Source organism: Mobula hypostoma, chromosome 4 (genome assembly GCF_963921235.1).
Source record: "Mobula hypostoma chromosome 4, sMobHyp1.1, whole genome shotgun sequence".
NCBI lineage: Eukaryota > Metazoa > Chordata > Chondrichthyes > Myliobatiformes > Myliobatidae > Mobula > Mobula hypostoma.
The window spans coordinates 26195249-26212742 of NC_086100.1; the positions used below are offsets into that span (position 1 = coordinate 26195249).

General features: G+C 41.5%; 1 protein-coding gene across 11 annotated transcripts in view; it reads left to right on the forward strand.

Moving 5' to 3' along the window:
• Positions 1 to 17494, forward strand: part of LOC134345188 (transcription factor Dp-2-like) — a 273052-nt gene that overhangs the window by 172414 nt on the left and 83144 nt on the right. For 10 of the 11 annotated variants that reach the window (XM_063045426.1, XM_063045429.1, XM_063045428.1 and 7 more), the window contains 2 exons: positions 3219 to 3340; positions 12023 to 12070. In XM_063045426.1, coding sequence (XP_062901496.1) covers positions 3219 to 3340; positions 12023 to 12070 — 170 coding nt within the window. The remainder of the gene's footprint in view (positions 1 to 3218; positions 3341 to 12022; positions 12071 to 17494) is intronic. The other variant, XM_063045431.1, reaches the window with a different exon arrangement.

Sequence of the window (17494 nt, forward strand, 5' to 3'; positions counted from 1 at the left end):
GATCTGGCAGTTGACTCAGTTCTACCTACCTACCTTCCCTCCATAACCGTGAATTCCCTGGCTATGCAAAAATCTATGTAATTGTATCTTAAATATATTTAATGAGGTAGCCTCAACTGCTTCCCAGGGCAGAGAATTCTACAGATGTTTGATAAAAGCAGTTCTGTCCTAAACTTCTCCAAACCTTGAGGTTATGTCCCCTAAATCTAGTCACACTTACTAGTGGGAACAATTTTCCTGCCTCTATCTTATCTACCTTTTTTATAATTTTATACGTTTACGTTAAGATCCCCACTCATTCTTCTGAATTTCAGCGAGTAGCCCCAAGCGAATCAATAAACTCTACATAACCCTTCATCCCCGGAATCAACATGGTGAACCTCCTCTGCACCACCTCCAAAGCAGTGTGTCTTTGCTTGAGCAGGGAGATTAGGTTCTGGTTTTAGATTACACTGATGAAGCACGGTGACGACTTGCTGGTAGCAAACAGAATTATACTGTGTTAATTGCACTTTTTCTCGGATGCGATCACTGTAATTGATGGCCTGTAACTTTCCTTTTGGAGTTGAGCTGGCGATCCAACTGCATGACCTGGCATTTTTGCAGTGGGAACTGAAGTCTAAAGGCGCAGGACAGTTGCGGTGTGGCGTGAATGGGCCAAATTTGCAGTTTGTTGTCTTTTGCACAGTGGTTGCATGTCCTAGTTGGTGTAGTCTCTCATTGATTCTGTTATGGTTATTATTCTATAGATTTATTGAGTATGCTGGCAAGACAGTGAACCTCAGGGTTGTATATGGTGACATATATGTACTTTGATAATAAATTTACCTTGAACTTTGTACCTTGAGTTGAGACTGCAAGGCCTGGGCCAGAGTGTGGGGAATGAGCCAACGTTTGGCCATTACTGGAGCAGACTTGGAAACAATTCAATGTGGCAGAGCCAAGGTGTAAGGCAAGGCAAAGTTGAGGCTGCGGGGCCTGGGCCCAAAGTGAGGAAAGGTCTGATTTTAGTGCTGGACCAGTTTGGAAGGGTTGGGTACGGCCCAGATGGAGACGGAGGGTCCCAGGTCCCAGAGCTAGGAACAACCTGAGGCTTGGCCGATTTAGGTGCCAGGTCGGGGTGTCAGGGCAGGAGGCGAGGGGTGGGCTGGTTCAGCACACTGCTCTATGAGGTTTATGGTTTCCGTGCTGAACTGAAGCTGTGGCCTGCTGGACCCGCTGCAGTGATGGCTGGCTTCGTGGCTGTGGACTCACTTTCGTAAACTTCTGAATGTTATTGGCTTGCTTTTATTTTTTTTGCACGATTTGTGGTTTTTTTTGCACGTTGGATGTTTGACCATTTCTTTCATTTTTATAGGTTCGGTTCTATTGGGTTTCTTTGTTTTGTGGCTGCCTGTAAAGGGATGAATCTTAAGGTTGTACTTAGTATGTAGACTTCAATAAATGTACTTTGAACTTTGAGAACTGCACGCAGTACGAAAGATGCAGCCTCACCAGCACCCTTTCCAGTCTGTGTGTCACCTCCCTACTGTTAGATTCAATACCCCTAGCAATGATGGCAGTCAGTCATTTGCTCTCTTAATAACCTGTTGTGAAAACCAACCTTTTGTGATCCATGCTAAAATACTCCCAAATCCCTCTGCACAACAGCATATTATAAATACTAACCTGATCTTCTGTTTTCCTACAAAGGTGGATGACCTTGCTTAAGTCCCTTGGTTCCATTACACTCCTGGTGCCCTATTGTCCATAGTATAAATCCTTTGCTGGTTTGACTTGGCAAAATGCAGCATCACCTCATACTTACTATATTGAAGTCCATTTGCCACTCCTTGGCCCACTTCCCTCACTGATCAAGATCTCCACCCCCCCCCCCCCCCCACCACCTCCTTAAGCCATAGTAACTTTCTTCACTATCAGCAACACCTTCTAGTTTTGTGTCATCTGGAAGGAAACTTACTGATCAGGCCCTGTACTTTCACAGCCAAACCATTTACATAAATAATGATTAATGTCTCCAACACTGACTCCTGTGGCCCACTATTGGCTACCTGCCTCCATTCCAGGATGCAACCTTCAGCTACCGCCTTCTGCTTCATATCTCTAAGCCAATTTTGAATTCAATTAACTAGCTGTCCCTGGATTCCATGGGACCTGATTCCAAGGCCCACCTTGTTAAAGTCCAAATAGACACCATTCACTGCCCTACCTTCATCTGCTTCTTTTGCTTCCTCTTCAAAAAAGCTTCGCCAAGCACAAAGCCATGCTGATTGCTCCTAATCAAACTCTGCCTATCCAAATGCTGGCAGATCTTGTCCCTCAGATTTCTCCCCTCCCCGATAATGAAAAATAAATAAATAAAAACTTTCTCCACTATTCATGTCAGGCTGACTGGCCTGGAGTTTCCTGGCTTGTCCTTGTTACCCTTTTTAAACAAGAGATAATGAGCCACCTTCCTGTCTTTGGGAACTTCACCAGTGGGTAATGATGAAGAGGGTATGTTTCTTTGCAATTTCTTGTCTAATTCTGCTGGTTTGCCAGAAGTGAGACAGTACTGCTATAAGAGCAATCTGCTCGTGTTATACTGAGGACTGAGGCAGTTTACTAGCTGAAATTAGGAGATGGTACTCGCAGAAGAAAGAATATGAGTTGTGTCTTTTCGACGTTAACTTGCTTATGGAGATTGCGCAAATTTGCTGAGTATTCACTTGGTGTGCAACGTCAACGAGGGATCTGTTTGAGAAACCATTTCTTCTTGTGGGGAATCCAGAACCAGAGGGCGTAATCTTAAAACAATACCTGGGTTATTTGAAAGTAAAATTGGGTTTTAGTTCTTTTCAAAAAGGGGATAAGACATCTGAATTGCTATTCTCAGTATGGGGTCAGTTGAGTCATTCAAAGCTCGTGTTGGTAGCCAAGAGTAAAAAATGCTGTCAAACAATGGTGAGTAAATGGGTTTGAGGTACCAATCAGCCTTAATGTAATTGAATAGTCTATTCCTTCTGCAAACTCTCTATTTCTACCCCTGCATTTGTCCCACAAACATCTTAATGTTTTTTAGCTGGGGAAGGAGACCAATGTGATTTCCCTTTGCAATAGAAGTACTATATGCACATACCTTGTGTCCATAGGCAGACTGAATCTTATAAACATTTATTATGGTAGCTTCAATATATACATTAGCAACTGCAAATTACTTCTCCCTTTGTGTTTTACAGATCATAAGCACACCACAGCGACTGAACAACACTGGAAGTGTTCTGATCGGAAGTCCTTACACCCCCACGCCAACGATGGTTACCCAGAGTCACATAACAGACACTTCTGGATGGGTTTCAGGGTAAGCTTGCACCTTCTAACAGACATGCTGCAATGTGTTTTGGATCCTCTGAATCGACAGTCGGATGCAAATCCTCTTGGTCCAGTTAAACGTTTTCACATGATAATGTGCTTCCAATCTACTCAGCCAAAGAGTTTTGATCTTAAAGTAAGTGTGCTGGTGCTTGGGCATTGAGCATGGTGATAATTGAGTTGAGGAGGCATTTGGTATTTGAAGTTCGTTAGTCCAAGTTGGAAATCGTCAAGAAAAATATTTTATTACTGTGGATGCCCAGTACACCACTTGGGTGTTGTGTTGAAAATTTCTGATGCACTTAACACAGAATTTCTTATTGTAATATTGTTCTCCCCATCCCTGATGTCCTCCAAAGCCAAATCTTAACAGGAAAGCAAATATGCTTAGAGCATTGTTGTCCAATTGAAATTGCTGATGGGGCACATCATTGTTCATTATGAGTGTGTTTCACCGGCTGCACTGTTTTCCGTGCGATGCAATAGAGTTCCGTACATACAATAGAGTTATTTACATAATAACTCTGTCTCCCTTCAGTCAGAGAAGTAGACTGCTATGATCAAAAGATCTTACATACCTTACCATCCACAACAAATTATGCCAAATGGTTGAAGTTCACACGCTGCAAAGAAATGGGCATTGAACGACTGTCTGCTCTCCGCTCATTATTTACTCAACCAGATTGCAGTTAAGCGGCATTTATTGACAAAGTGAGATGAAGTAAGTCAGGAAATTTGTTCACCAAATTAATTCCTGAGAGTCTCTTGTGTGAAAGGATTGAGTGAAGCACCTATGTTTAGAAGAAGGAGGGACAATTTCTTTGAAGCGTATAAAATCCTTCAGAGGGATTGCTAGGGTGAATCCTAAGAGGCTATTTCCATGGCTGAAGTTACTAGAATTTGAGATCATACCAATAAGAATGGGGATCTGCTTTTAGCGCTCAAATGAAACGATTTCAGGGTATGGAAATAAACCAGTAAAGTGACATTCAGGCAGTGGTCTATTTGGATGGTTGAGAGAATGTGTAGTCCTTTTTCTTGTGTCCTTATGAGAGAAGTATTGTGTGCCTCAAGAAGGTGGCATCCAACTTGAAGGACCCTCACCATCTGGAACATACCCTCTTCTCAGCTACCATCAGGGAGGAAGTACAGGAGCACAATTAACATTTTAAGAACAGATTCTTCCCCTCTACCGTCAGATTTCTGATTGTTCAAGAACCCAGAAACACTACCTCCCACTTCTGCTCTTTTTGCACTATTCATTTATTTTTAGAATGTATTTCTTATTGTAACTTTTTATGTATTGCAGTGTACCGATGCTGCAAAAAAACCCATTTCACAACATACTTCAGTGATAATAAACTTGACTCTGGTTCTGAAGCATGAACATTTCTATGTTGGCGAATGGGTTAACCTGTAAAATTTTACATATTAGGATCTGGATTCCCATCGTGCTGCATGTGGCTAATGTTTGTGGGTCAACAGACTCTGAGAATACTCTCCCAAACACCAGCAGGACTTCAGCACGCTGATGTAAAATTGTACAGGTGTTGAAGGTTTGACTGTATCTAAAAGCAGTGTAAACTAATGAACCCCAATCCAACACTTTGAAGTGAGACATTTACTTCCCAAAGCAGCACAAAATACATCTTGAGAAAGAAATCTTAACATTCTGTCTTAGCTGATATAAACATTCTGTTGGTGATATATAAAGTGATAAAATCAAACCGTGTACAAGATTGTAGTCTTACAGCTATGGTCTGAATGGTCAAAAGCATTGCTTCTGGTTTCAGAAGCTTGGTTCTCCATGTAGATGTAGTTTGATAAAAATGTTGCTTTCTAAGATAAGGGGCCCAAAACTGCTCACAAACTCCAAGTGAGGCCTCCCCAGTGCTTTATAAAGCCTTAATACTCCATATATGTCTCAACATGATGTCCTTGGTTTTATATTCTAGTTCTCTTGAAATGAATGCTAACATTCTGTCTGCCACTTCTTTGCCCATTCTACTAATTTAAGTCCTCTGTAGCCCCTCTGCTTCCTCAAAACTGCCTTCTCCTCTGTCTATCTTCATATTGTTTGCAAACTTTGCAACAAGGCTATCAATTCCGTCATCCAAATCCTTGACATGTAACATAAAAAGAATTGGTCCCAACACAGACCCTTGTGGAACACCTCTAGTCACTGGCAGCCAGCTAGAAAAGATTCCCTTTATTCCCAGTCTTTGCCTCCTGCTAATCAGCCACTGCTTTATCCATGCTAGGATCTTTCCTGTAATACCATAGGCTTGTAGCTTTTTAAGCAGCCTCACGTGTGGCACCTTGTCAAAGGCCTTTAGAAAATCTAAGTACACAACTTCAACTGATGCTCCAACAATATAGACCAGCAGTTTCAGGGTACGACTTGTTTGTCAATGAGGCAGTGATACAACAACAGTTAATATTTGTCTTTGAATAGTGGAGCCTTAGTTCATGTTAAAATTGCTTCTTGCACCACAGGCAATTACAGTTCCTTCTATCACCTGAAAAATCTGTCAATATAATATTAACTGTTGGTTAGAGCAACAGCGTCAAAATTAGTTCTTTGGTGACAGAATAGAGATTTAGCGGTAATTGATGGCACGCTGCTACATCATCTAAAAACTCTTGCATCGGTTCCTGCATAGCATAACATGTTCAATGTGTAAAGCTATGAGAACAGCAGGCAAAATTGAGAAAGTACATGTAGATTTTAAATCGATGTTCTGTGATGGATGCATTGAAAAGTTTGCAAATGTCCTCCTTGTGTAGGAGCAAGGTGTCATTGACAACTGCTTTTAGATTTTTCAGTTGTGCATCTCCAAACTCTTTATTTTGGCATTTTCAAAAAGGAATTGTCAGCAAGTGCTCTCAATTCTGCTGTCAATGCAATTTCAAACTTTAAGCAAGTCCGTTTCCAAGATCAAGTTTAATTGTCATTCAACCGTACACATTTACACAGCTAAATAAAACATTGTTCCTCTGGGGCAAATTGCAAAGCACAGTGCATACAGTCACACAGCACATTTTATTGAGATACCGAACGAAGTAGACCTTTCAGGCACTTCAAGCCACAGCACCCAGCAACCTTTCGATCTTAACCCTAGCCTAATCCCGGGACAATTTCCGAGGACCAATTAACCCATCAACAGGTACATCTTTGCACTGTGGGAGGAAACTGGAGTACCCGGAGGAAACCTGCGTGGTCAGGAGGAGAACGTACAAACTCCTTACAGTCAACAACAGGAATTAGAGTTACAACAGCACAAACAGTCCAAAAAAAACCTAAAACACAAGTTCCTGACTGGCATGGCCTGAAGATTGATGGTGCATGGAATGTTGTCTTGGAGCCACATATCTGCAGGAGCAGCAGCGGTTTCTCAACTTGCGCTGGTTTAGCAGATGATCACAAATCAGCTTGTCCCTCACTGGGTCAGTCAACAGCAATCCAGCTGGTATTCCAAGGACCGAATACTGGAGAGCTGGCGAGCCCCCAACCCTGCACGGATTCCAATGCGTCCTGGTGCCTCCTCGCCTGGGTGGCCGTAACAGGCGACACCGTGGCATGAGGGCCTGGCCACCATAGCAACTGAGGTCACACAGCTCCTATGATCCAGACATTTCCTCACTGCATTTCCAGTCCTCAAGTACCTCACTAAACCATACCATTCCATAGTTTTAATTAATGGAAATACTCACACAGCAAAATTTTGATACTTTTGAGAATGTTTTAATAGCATATCTGTATTTAATTTGTAATGTAGACTTTACACAAAGGAAAACAGTAGTTTGCCTTTTTGGGGCATCACAAAGTCAGGTTACAACATTTGTTAAGATTGACTTAACGTGAAACATTCTAAACTCTGACTGTTGAGGCTCTCTGTTTGGATGAAGGTGGTAATGTATCTGTGATCTCCTCATTCAGTATGACTGTGCTTTTTGCTTTTAAGTTTAGGATGTGTTTGCATTATAGATTTCTTGGTTTTTGATTTTTACTTTCTTCCTTTTGGATTGTCTTTAAATAACTATAGCAGTGTTTATCGCAATTCAAATTCCCACAATACGGAAATGATCAGAAATACATTTGTAAGTGTCCTCATTAATGATCTATCTGGCACGGTTTCAACATGGAGAAGACCTAGGTTGAATGTCTAATCTATAGTCAATTGCAGATTTTATTTGCTGTGAGAGTACTGTAGGCAATGTGAGAGTTTTTGATGCTCTCTTTGTCAGTCCATGGCCTCCTCTTGTGCCACGATAAGGCCACCCTCAGGGTGGAGGAGCAACACTTTGTATTCCGTCTGGGTAGCCTCTAACTTGACGGCATGAGTATCGACTTCTCCTACCAGTAATTTTTTCCCCTTCCCCCTCCCCTTTTCTTCTACTCCGCTCTCTGACCTCTGACCTCTTACTTCACCTATCACCTTCTAGCTATCCTCCTTCCCCAACCCCTACCTTTTTGTTCTGGCGTCTTCCCTTGTCCCTTCCAGTCCTGAAGAAGGGTCTCGGCCCAAAATGTCAACTGTTTATTCCTTCCAATAGATGATGCCTGAGCTACTAAGTTTCTCCAGCATTTTGTGTGTGTTGCATTGGATTTAATTTTTACTTATTGAGATACATTGCAGATTAGGCCCTTCCAGCCTTTTGAGCTGCACCACTGGCAACCCACTGATTTTTAACCCTCGCCTAATCATGGGACAATTTACAATGACCAATTAACCTACCAACTGGTACATCTTTGGACTGTGGGAGGAAGCCCACACGTCACAGAGAGAACGTACAAGCTCCTTATGAACAGCGGCGGATTTCCAGCATCTGCAGAACTTCTCTTGTTTATAATGTGAGAGTCAGTTAGAATTCCAGCTTCTGATTGTTATCCAGTTATTGCCTTGTTTTTCAAAAATGTTTTTCTTTTAAATGGATGAGAATGGGGAACCAGTTTCCACAATCAAATAGTCCAGAGATGGCCACCATCCACCTTCTCCATGACGGTAGGATTTTGGAGTTTGTAAGCACTGCTACAAGTCAACCAGCATGAGCTTCTTTTAGTTGGACATGAACAGGGAAAACCTGGACTTCTAATGATTTTTTAAAAAATTATTAAGTAACCCCTCTAGGCAAGGGCTCCATGGACCCTAGGTTGGGAACCCTCGTTCTAATCTGATGCTTATAGTCAGTTATTGGAATCATGTATGATTGTGCAGACAAATTCAACCTGGCTGGCTAAAATATTTCTGCTGCCCAGTAGCAGGGGACCAGAAGGTAAGCTTTCCATGCGGAGTGTTTCTCAAAATGAGGCTGCCATACTAAAAATTTAATGACTGCTGAATCCATAGTAGGATTTAAGTGAATAAATATTTGAAATGGTAACATTTTAGATGCTCTGAGAACATATCAGTGGAATGGAACAAGTGAGGCCAGGATACCATGGCTTCATCCCAAGATGGCGCTGGTGATATGCGGCGACGTTTTGCAGGCAACTCACAAAACTTCTATATTATACCTGTACCACTTCTGAAGTACAATCACTGCAATTGGCAGCCTGTAATTTCCCTTTAAGAAATGTACTTTTGAACAAACTGGCTTCTTATGCACATTGGTTGTTTGTGTGTAGTTTTCATTGATTCTATTGTGCTTGTTGTACATTTTGTGAATGCCCACAAGAAAATGTATCAGGGTAGTATGTAGTGACATATACATACTTCGACGTTAAACTTACCTTGAATTTTGAACTTTCATTCGGAGCTGTCATATTCAGTGATTGTAATAATTGTTCTTCATCATTTTGGTTTCGTGTTGGTCTTCAGAGCCAGAGCTGCTGTAGCTTTAATAATCTTGCTTCTGACTCGTGTTTGATGTGATTCAATCTGCATGTTGCTAATTGGGCTTGGTGCAGGTGTTGAATTCAAAAGGTACAAAATATTCCATTCTACAGCACCGAAGTCCCTGATTTTGGTCTCTCGATTCTTTGACTCACATGCATGAAAATGCGCACGGGCACACACACACACACACACACACACACACACACACACACACACACACACACACACACACACACACACATGCACACACTTGCATAAGCCTATTCAAGCCTGGTGCGTTGATAACTGCTATTTTTAGGAGCTTGGCATGGGGTCTGTGCAGTAATTTTGCTGTTGTATTTCATCCTAGGCAATGCCGTGAGGGAGGTATTGGGCTGGAACTCGAGACATAAAGTACATAGCTGAGTGAACTCGGAGGTCCCTGATGCATTTGCTGAGTCCCTGGAGTAGCTCACTCTATTCACCTCATTAGAAAAGAATGGTATTGGGAAGGAAAATGAACTGAAACGGGCAATGGTGATTGATTTTACCTTCCTGATTCACTTTGCTCAATCAGTATTGCCAGCTAAAATATTAGGCACTCTTGGTGTCAGTTATCATTATTGGAAGGACTTTTCCCTTTTAGCTAGATGGTTCTGAGTTCAAATGCCAAATCAGAACAAAAATTGAAGGGGCACATCTCTGCTGCACAGTGGGTCATGCCATATTTTAGATGAAACTTTAAATCATGTCAGCTGGCGTAAAGGATCCCAGGGATGTGCTTATAGATTCCCTGTATTGAAATTATTGCTCATCTATGAATTCGCCTCCATCATTGTCGATAGGGCTTTCTTCTGCACTTTCCCATTTTGCTCAGTCCCCCACAGTGAGAAAGGAAGATGATTCCTCTCCAGTAGCCTCCGTCTCCAATAATCCGTCATTTCTCCCACCTTCATTGTGATGAGCAGATCCAGCATCCTTTTCCCTGTAGGTGAAAATCAGAAGAGATGCAGGTGCTGGAAATCTCAAACAGAAGACACTGGAAACATGTAGCAGTTCAGGCAGCATCTGCGGAAAGAGAAACAGTCAATATCTCGGGTCTGAGACCCTGCATGAGCTCCTGTGTGTTTTCAGCATCTGCTATATTCATAATGTAAAAAAAATAATAATTGCCCTGAAAGAAACCAATTGGCTCGTCAAGTTCAGTCATACTCTCTAAGTTTCAGTTTCTTCTTTCGTATTTGGTTTGTTTGGAGCTTGAATGTGGCGATGTTGAACACAGTGCTTCTATATACCCGGAGTTGGCTGCAACCTGGGGGCGGGGGGGGGGGGTGGAGAAGTATTTCTTTTGCTTATCTTAATGATCATGAAACAATTAGAGTGCCTCAAACACACATCTGATTCACTAGCATCTTTCTGAAAAGGAAAACTGCTATCATGCACTAACCCACTGATCTCCACCCCTATACACAGTGTGGATGAGGCAAAGCAGCCAGTTCAGTTCGGAGTCATTTTAGAGATTTGCAATAGATTCTAGGATTGCCGGAGCATCCATATCCAGTGAATGAATACATATAAAAGAGGAGCTTTAATGACGTCTATTACCCAGCAGTATTTTTGTTGGGAAATAAGGCAAATGGAAAAGAGCACAGATTACAAGTAGCAAAAGCTGTTACTTTTGTTAAGTTGTTAGTTTGATAGTGGACTGTTTGTCCAACTCCCATCAGGGAAGAAGCTGTGTAGCGTCCACGCCAAGGCCACCAGATTCAAAAGCAGTTATGTCCTACGAGCCGATAACACTTCCACTCATTAACTCCCCCTACCACACCCCCATCACCAGTACTTGATCAGAGTCACCTTTTGTACAGACACCCCTGTACCAATCGTCAGTTTATATACATACATTCAATGTATATAAGATAATCGAATGTATATACTTATTGTATTGTTTATTGCGTTCTTTTTGCTTATTGTGTTTTTTATTGTTGCATCTGACCTGGAATAACAATCATTTCGTCCTCCTTTTATACTTGTGCACTGACGAATAACAATGAATCTTGAATGGTGAAAATTGTTCTTTGTTATATGTATGATAATAAGATTTGGTAAGCAGGAAACTTTGTGTTAAATCATTCTTATGTGTAGCGAGATTTGCACAGATGTCAAGAAGGAAATAACCATAGAATATTTTGTGCAGATGACTATCTGCTGCCTCATTTCCTAATGTGAAAACTCATACTGTACATTATGTTGCAACATTTTCATTAATTGCAAGATGCAAGTACTTATGGCCTTGCCTCAGTAATGTGGTAAATATTAACACATTTTCCAAATTTCAAGCAGAGCAAGTGGGTAAGAAAGAGACAAGTAAAAGTGGTGCTCTATTCTTTAGTTTTATTAAGCACGGGTGCTGAAAATAGAAGAAAACAAAGAGCAGATGCTATTCTTAGGATCCTGTGCCTGCTTTTCACTTCCACTGGAAGTTATCTAAAATCTTGCAATAAACTAGTTGGACAAATTAGCTCTAAATTAAATACATTTTTCATACTTCACAAGTAAGGTCCATTTGCCCTATTCATCTGAACAATTAATGTAAGAATATTTTTTAACTGCTCCATACTGGCAATCCAATAAATTATTTATTTCTGAAAGCACTATGAGTACTAGGATGACCTGTATATATGTTAATATTACAGAAACTAAACGTGCTTATTTGCTGCAATATAAACAGCCTGGTGAAGCCTCTACTATTTTTAGCATGCAGTGGAGTATTTCAGGCTACTTTTAAATATTCTATTATGAAAGCTATCCCTAATTCCTTAAATTTCGAATTGGCTTTCTCTTCCTTGCAGGAGCAGAAAACGTACTCATGAATTTATTGAATCTGATTTTTCAGAAAAGTAAGTACATATTAGTATTTTATGATTTCCCCGTATTATATTGTGTATTTTTATTAGAGGAAGCAGTAACTCGTGAGTTGTGGTGCTTTGTCAATTGTGATTTATTTTCTGTGGCTAAAAATAGCTTTTTGTTCAGAGGGCTGTAACCTGGTTGCACATCAAAGCTAGTGTGCCTGTCTGGGAACAGGTCTAGAGAATACATCATTTGCTCTCTTCCGTCGCGCAGGCTCTGCTCGCTTCCATTGCAGGGGGTTTCCAGCAAAATAAACTGCAATGCCCAGCAAAGCTTGGAAAAGGTGTCCATGTTTACCACGTCAACCTTCTGAAAGCATTAGATTAACCAGCAGTTTGTCCACAGTCTCAAGTTTAACTAAGATATGTATGTGAAAGTAATGATGCTCTAATTAATGTCTAGATTTAAATATTATGCTAGCAATTGCTTATGTAGCTCCTTTGCTTTTAAAAATAAATATTCAATTGGCTTATTGTATTATTGAAGTTATTCTCATATTTTAATTTGTGTGCAGCCTATAAATGTAAGTTAAGGAAAATCGCACTTAACAGGTTTCTGTGACAGTAGCTCTTTTGACATAACATTTATACTCAAATCATCCAGCAGATAGTCTTCCATGTAATTTAGAACAGAAATGGGTGCGGGAGTTGGCTATTTGGCTCTTCGTGTTTGCCCAACATTTTTAAAAAAATAATGTACCTACCTTCTCTTTGAATGTCTCCAATGATTCTGCAAGTACCTGTACACCCCGGTTTTAAATGGCCATTCCTGACTTTGTAACTATGGCCCTGATTTGAGATTTTCTCACTCATGGAAGCATCTTAATATCTGCCCTGTTATGGGCCCCTTGGGATCTTACATGGTTCTGTGAAATTATCCCTCATTCTTCCAAGCCAAAAAGAATGTGGCTTCATAAGGCATTGGCCAGACACCACTTGGAGTATCGTGATCAGCTTTGGGCCTCTTGTCTAAGAAGGGATGTGCTGGCATTGGAGAGGGTCCAGAGGAGGTTTAAAAGAATAATCCTGAGAATGAAAATGTATGAAGCGTTTGATGACTCTGGGCCTGGACACGCTGGAGATTAGAAGAATGGGGGGGGGGAGGTGTGTTTATTGAAACCTATCAAATGTTGAAAGTCGTAGATAGAGCAGACGTGGAGAGCATATTTACTATAGTTGGTCTGTTTAGTACCAGAGACACAGACGCAGAGAACAAGGACATCCCTTTGGAACAGAGTTGAGGAATTTCTCTGGTCAAAAAGTTGGTGAATATGTGGAATTCAGTGCCATGGACAGCTGTCAAATCCAAATTATTAAGTGTAGTTAAAGCGGAGGTTGACAGGTTCTTGATTACTAAGTTTAGAGGGAGAAAGCAGGAGTGTGGGTTGAGAGGGACAGTAAGTAAGTCATGATGGAATGGTGGAGCAAAATCAATGGGACGAAAGGCCTAATTCTGCTCATATGTCTAATGGTATTGTGGAGTGTAATTCTTCAATCACTTGTGATTCCTTCAACTATTTGGGTTTCTCTAACTACTTCCACCCCTTCTAGTGTGTCTCTTTTCGAATGTCTTCTTCAGTAAGGGGACCATTACACCAGGTGTGGCCTTGGCAATACCCTGTATGTTTGTAAAAGTTCTCTCCATTTCTAAACACCAACCTTCATGTAACAAAGGCCAGTATTTCATTCAGCACACATCAAAGTTGCTGGTGAACGCAGCAGGCCAGGCAGCATCTCTAGGAAGAGGTACAGTCGATGTATCGTACCAATATTTCATTTGCATTTCTAACCATTTGCTGTACTTACCTCCTGATCTTCTTCAAGGTCACCTCGATTCCAGAATTTTCTTTTCCTACTAAAGTGTGGAGGAAACTGCTCAGGCCGTAGTTGTGGGAACCTAAAGGAAAGTAATGTTTTAGATGGAAGACTATGTATTGGAAATGGAAAAGAGAGAAAAGAAGCTTGTTAGCTGTAGGAAGGGTTTGGAGAGAGGAGTGTCTCTGGTAGAGGAAAAACTGAGGCAACCATGGGGATAAGCTGTAAACAAGGCTATCTGGTCAATGAGTGATTGGGAGCCGTTCAGGAGTGAGAATGTGGACAGAAGAATTCAGGAGTGCTAAAATGCAGAGCAGCAGATGAACTGGGGAGGTAAGGCCATGCATGACCTCCACTTCCTGAGAAGGGAAAAACAAATAATCTGAGACAATTGAAAACATCACTATTTGTCATGAAACCAATTTTGGTGTAACACAATTAGTAACAGCATAAAACTTCACTGGATAAAGGAACTAATTAAACTTCAGGGCGTTAAGGCTGGAAGTAATTTATTTACTATTCATTTAGAGATACAGCGTGGAACAGCCCAATGAGCCATGCTATCCAGCAACCCACCCATCTATCTCAGAACTGCTTTAATTTTGTCGTTCTTCTTTTCTATTACATTCAGACCTCCCCTGAGATATGTTTATAGCTTATGCAATTGTTTTGTCTTCCTTACATGTGAACTCCAATGATGTAGCTGGGTTTCATTTCCCTTAGCAGGATATTTTTATTTCAGCCAATAATAAGTTTCATTATCCATATGTTTTTGAGGCGATGAATGATTGCTGAAATTAAGTGAGCGCAATACGAATTGTCTTCAGCCAGTCACCATTTTTACTTGACTAATGTCTTTCCTTCTATGAATAGAATCTTATTAAGCTTCAGTATCTGTGAAGCTGAAGTCCTGCTTCGCTATGACGACGCAGTAAATTCCCTGAGGGGTTGCACTGGGCAGGAACCAAATTAGTATGGCAATCCAGCGAACTCCTTGGAGCATTAACAAGTACAATGAAGATCTCATTGTTTTTTTTTAATTATTGCTAAAACACACAGACATGCTTTATTTTCCTTTGGAAACTAATCAAACTTCCAAGAGCTTCTTTTTTAAGGAAATGTGACGTTTTCCTTTTTATTTAAAAGAACAAAATCCAATGCCACCAAGTGTATTTGGCCTTGTGAGCCCCGTAATACTAGGCACCATGATTTCTGTTGGACCCTTTCATTCATTAGTTTATTCTGTTTTACAGTAAGCAAGCCAGAACAAAGTGCCTTTGGCAGCTAAATGGTTCTCCTTGCCACCAAGCATTTACTGCCGTCCATGTAATTTGCTATGCAGGGATATACGGCTGGATCAGTTCACCAGAATTACTAATTTCTTTAATAAGGGAGCTGTTTCTGTTTATAGATACTGCCCTACTTTGTTGCAACTAGTGATGCCAGAGTCTCGAAATTTGATTGCACTGCCCTTTCCCACTCAAGTGTTTTACTCCATGTCTTGTGAACTTGTTTTCATCAGTCTATTTATTCATGCTGTCAGAATGCTGTGCATCCCCGAGCTTCACTCCGCTCCTTGTGATATTGTACTGGGGCGGCACGGTAGTGCACCGGTTAATGTAACGCTATAATAGCGCTGGCAACCCGGGTTCAATTCCGGCCACTGACTGTAAGGTGTTTCTACATTCTCCCTGTGATCGCATGGGTTTCCTTCGGGTGCACTGGTTTTCTATCCCAACCCAAAGATGCACTGATTAATAGGTTAATTGAACACATGGGTATGTAGGCGACGTGGGCTCATTAGGACGGAAGAGGCTTTTATCCTGCCATATCTCTAAATAAATAAAATGAGTATTGGAGAGCAAGTAATCTGTTGCAGTGACATCCAATTATTAAAATTCACATTCGATCGTAAGACACAGGAACAGAATTATGCCATTTGGTCCATCAGGTTTTCTCCACTATTCCATCATTGGCTGATTTATTTTCCCTCTCAACCGCATTCTCCTGCCTTCTCCCCGTAACCTTTGACTCCCTTACTAATCAAGAATCAATCAACCTCCGCTTTAAATATACCCAGTGACTTGGTCTCCACAGCCGTCTGTGGCAGTGAATGCCACAGATTCACCACCCTCTCGATAAAGAAATTCCTGCTCATCTCTGTTCTAAGAGTCCATCTTTCTGTTCTAAGGCTGTGCCCTCTGGTCCTAGACTCCCCCACTATGGTAAGCATTATGTGATAAAGGTTGCTAGCAATGCCAGCATTTATTAAATGTCCATAAGTTCCCATCAGAAGTTGACGATGAGACACCTTCTTGAACTGTCACAATCTGTGTACTTCAAAGGCATTCCAGTTAACGAGATCCTGCATTTTGATCAACAGGTTGGCCACATATTTCCCAGTCAGGGTTGTTGTGTGACGGGGAAGGGGGTTTGGAACATAGACCATTATGGCCCAGTACAGGCTCTTCAGCCTATGATGTTGTGCCAACCTTTAACCAACTCTGAGATCAATCTAACCCTACCTTTCTACATAACCCTTCATCTTTCTGTCATCTATGTGCCTGTCTTAAATGCCCCTAATGTATCTACCTCTGCCTCCACCCCGGCATCAATCACTCTATGGGTAAAGACCTTACCTCTGACATCCCTTAAGTCACTTAAAATTATACCCATTTGTTTCAGCCATTTGTGCCCTGGGGAAAAAGTTTCTGGCTATCCATTCTATCCACACCTCTTAGCTTGTACACGTCCATCAAGTCACCTCTTATCTTTCTTTGCTCCAAAGAGAAAAGCCCTAGCTCAGTAATCCTATCTTCATCAGATACCCCCTCTAGACCAGGCAGTATCCTGGTAAATCTCCTCTGCATATCCTTCCTATGATGAAGCGATTAGAACTGAACACAATAATCCGAGTGTGGTCTAACCAGGGTTTTGTACAGCTGTAACATGACCTCGTGGATCTCAAGCTCAATCCCCCGACACACCATATGCCTTCTCAACAACCCGTGCCAACTTTGGGGGAACTATGGATTGTGACCCCAAGATTTCTCAGTTCCTCCACACTGCTATGAATCATGCCATTAACTCTGCTGGGACACTGCCTTCAAACCCCCAACTCTCCATTTTCCATGGAGATTGCTCCCTCCGTGATTCCTTGTCCATTTGTCCCTCCCCACTAATCTCCCTTCTAACACTTATCCCTGTAAGCAGAAGTAGTAGGTAGGAGAAGGGTGGGGACCTGAAGAGAGAATATAACGAGTAAGGTAGAAAGCTAAAAAAAAGACAAGTTAACCTGAACCCAAGGGAAACCAATATCCTTGCGGGCCAGTTTGCTGGAGCTGTTGGGGAGCATTTAATCTAATTTGGCAGGGGGATGGGAGCCAGATTGATAGGACTGAGGATGGGGCAGTTGGTTTCGAAGTTGATGAGACTGTGAGGAAGGACAGGCAGATGATAGGGCAAAATTGTAGTCAGTGGGGTGAGTTGAAGTATTACATGGGGGCAAAATCGAAAAGGGTGTTGAAGGCAGGCTGAATGTGTTATAATTGCATACACGCAGTATATAGAATAAGGCAGATGATCTTGTAGTTCAGT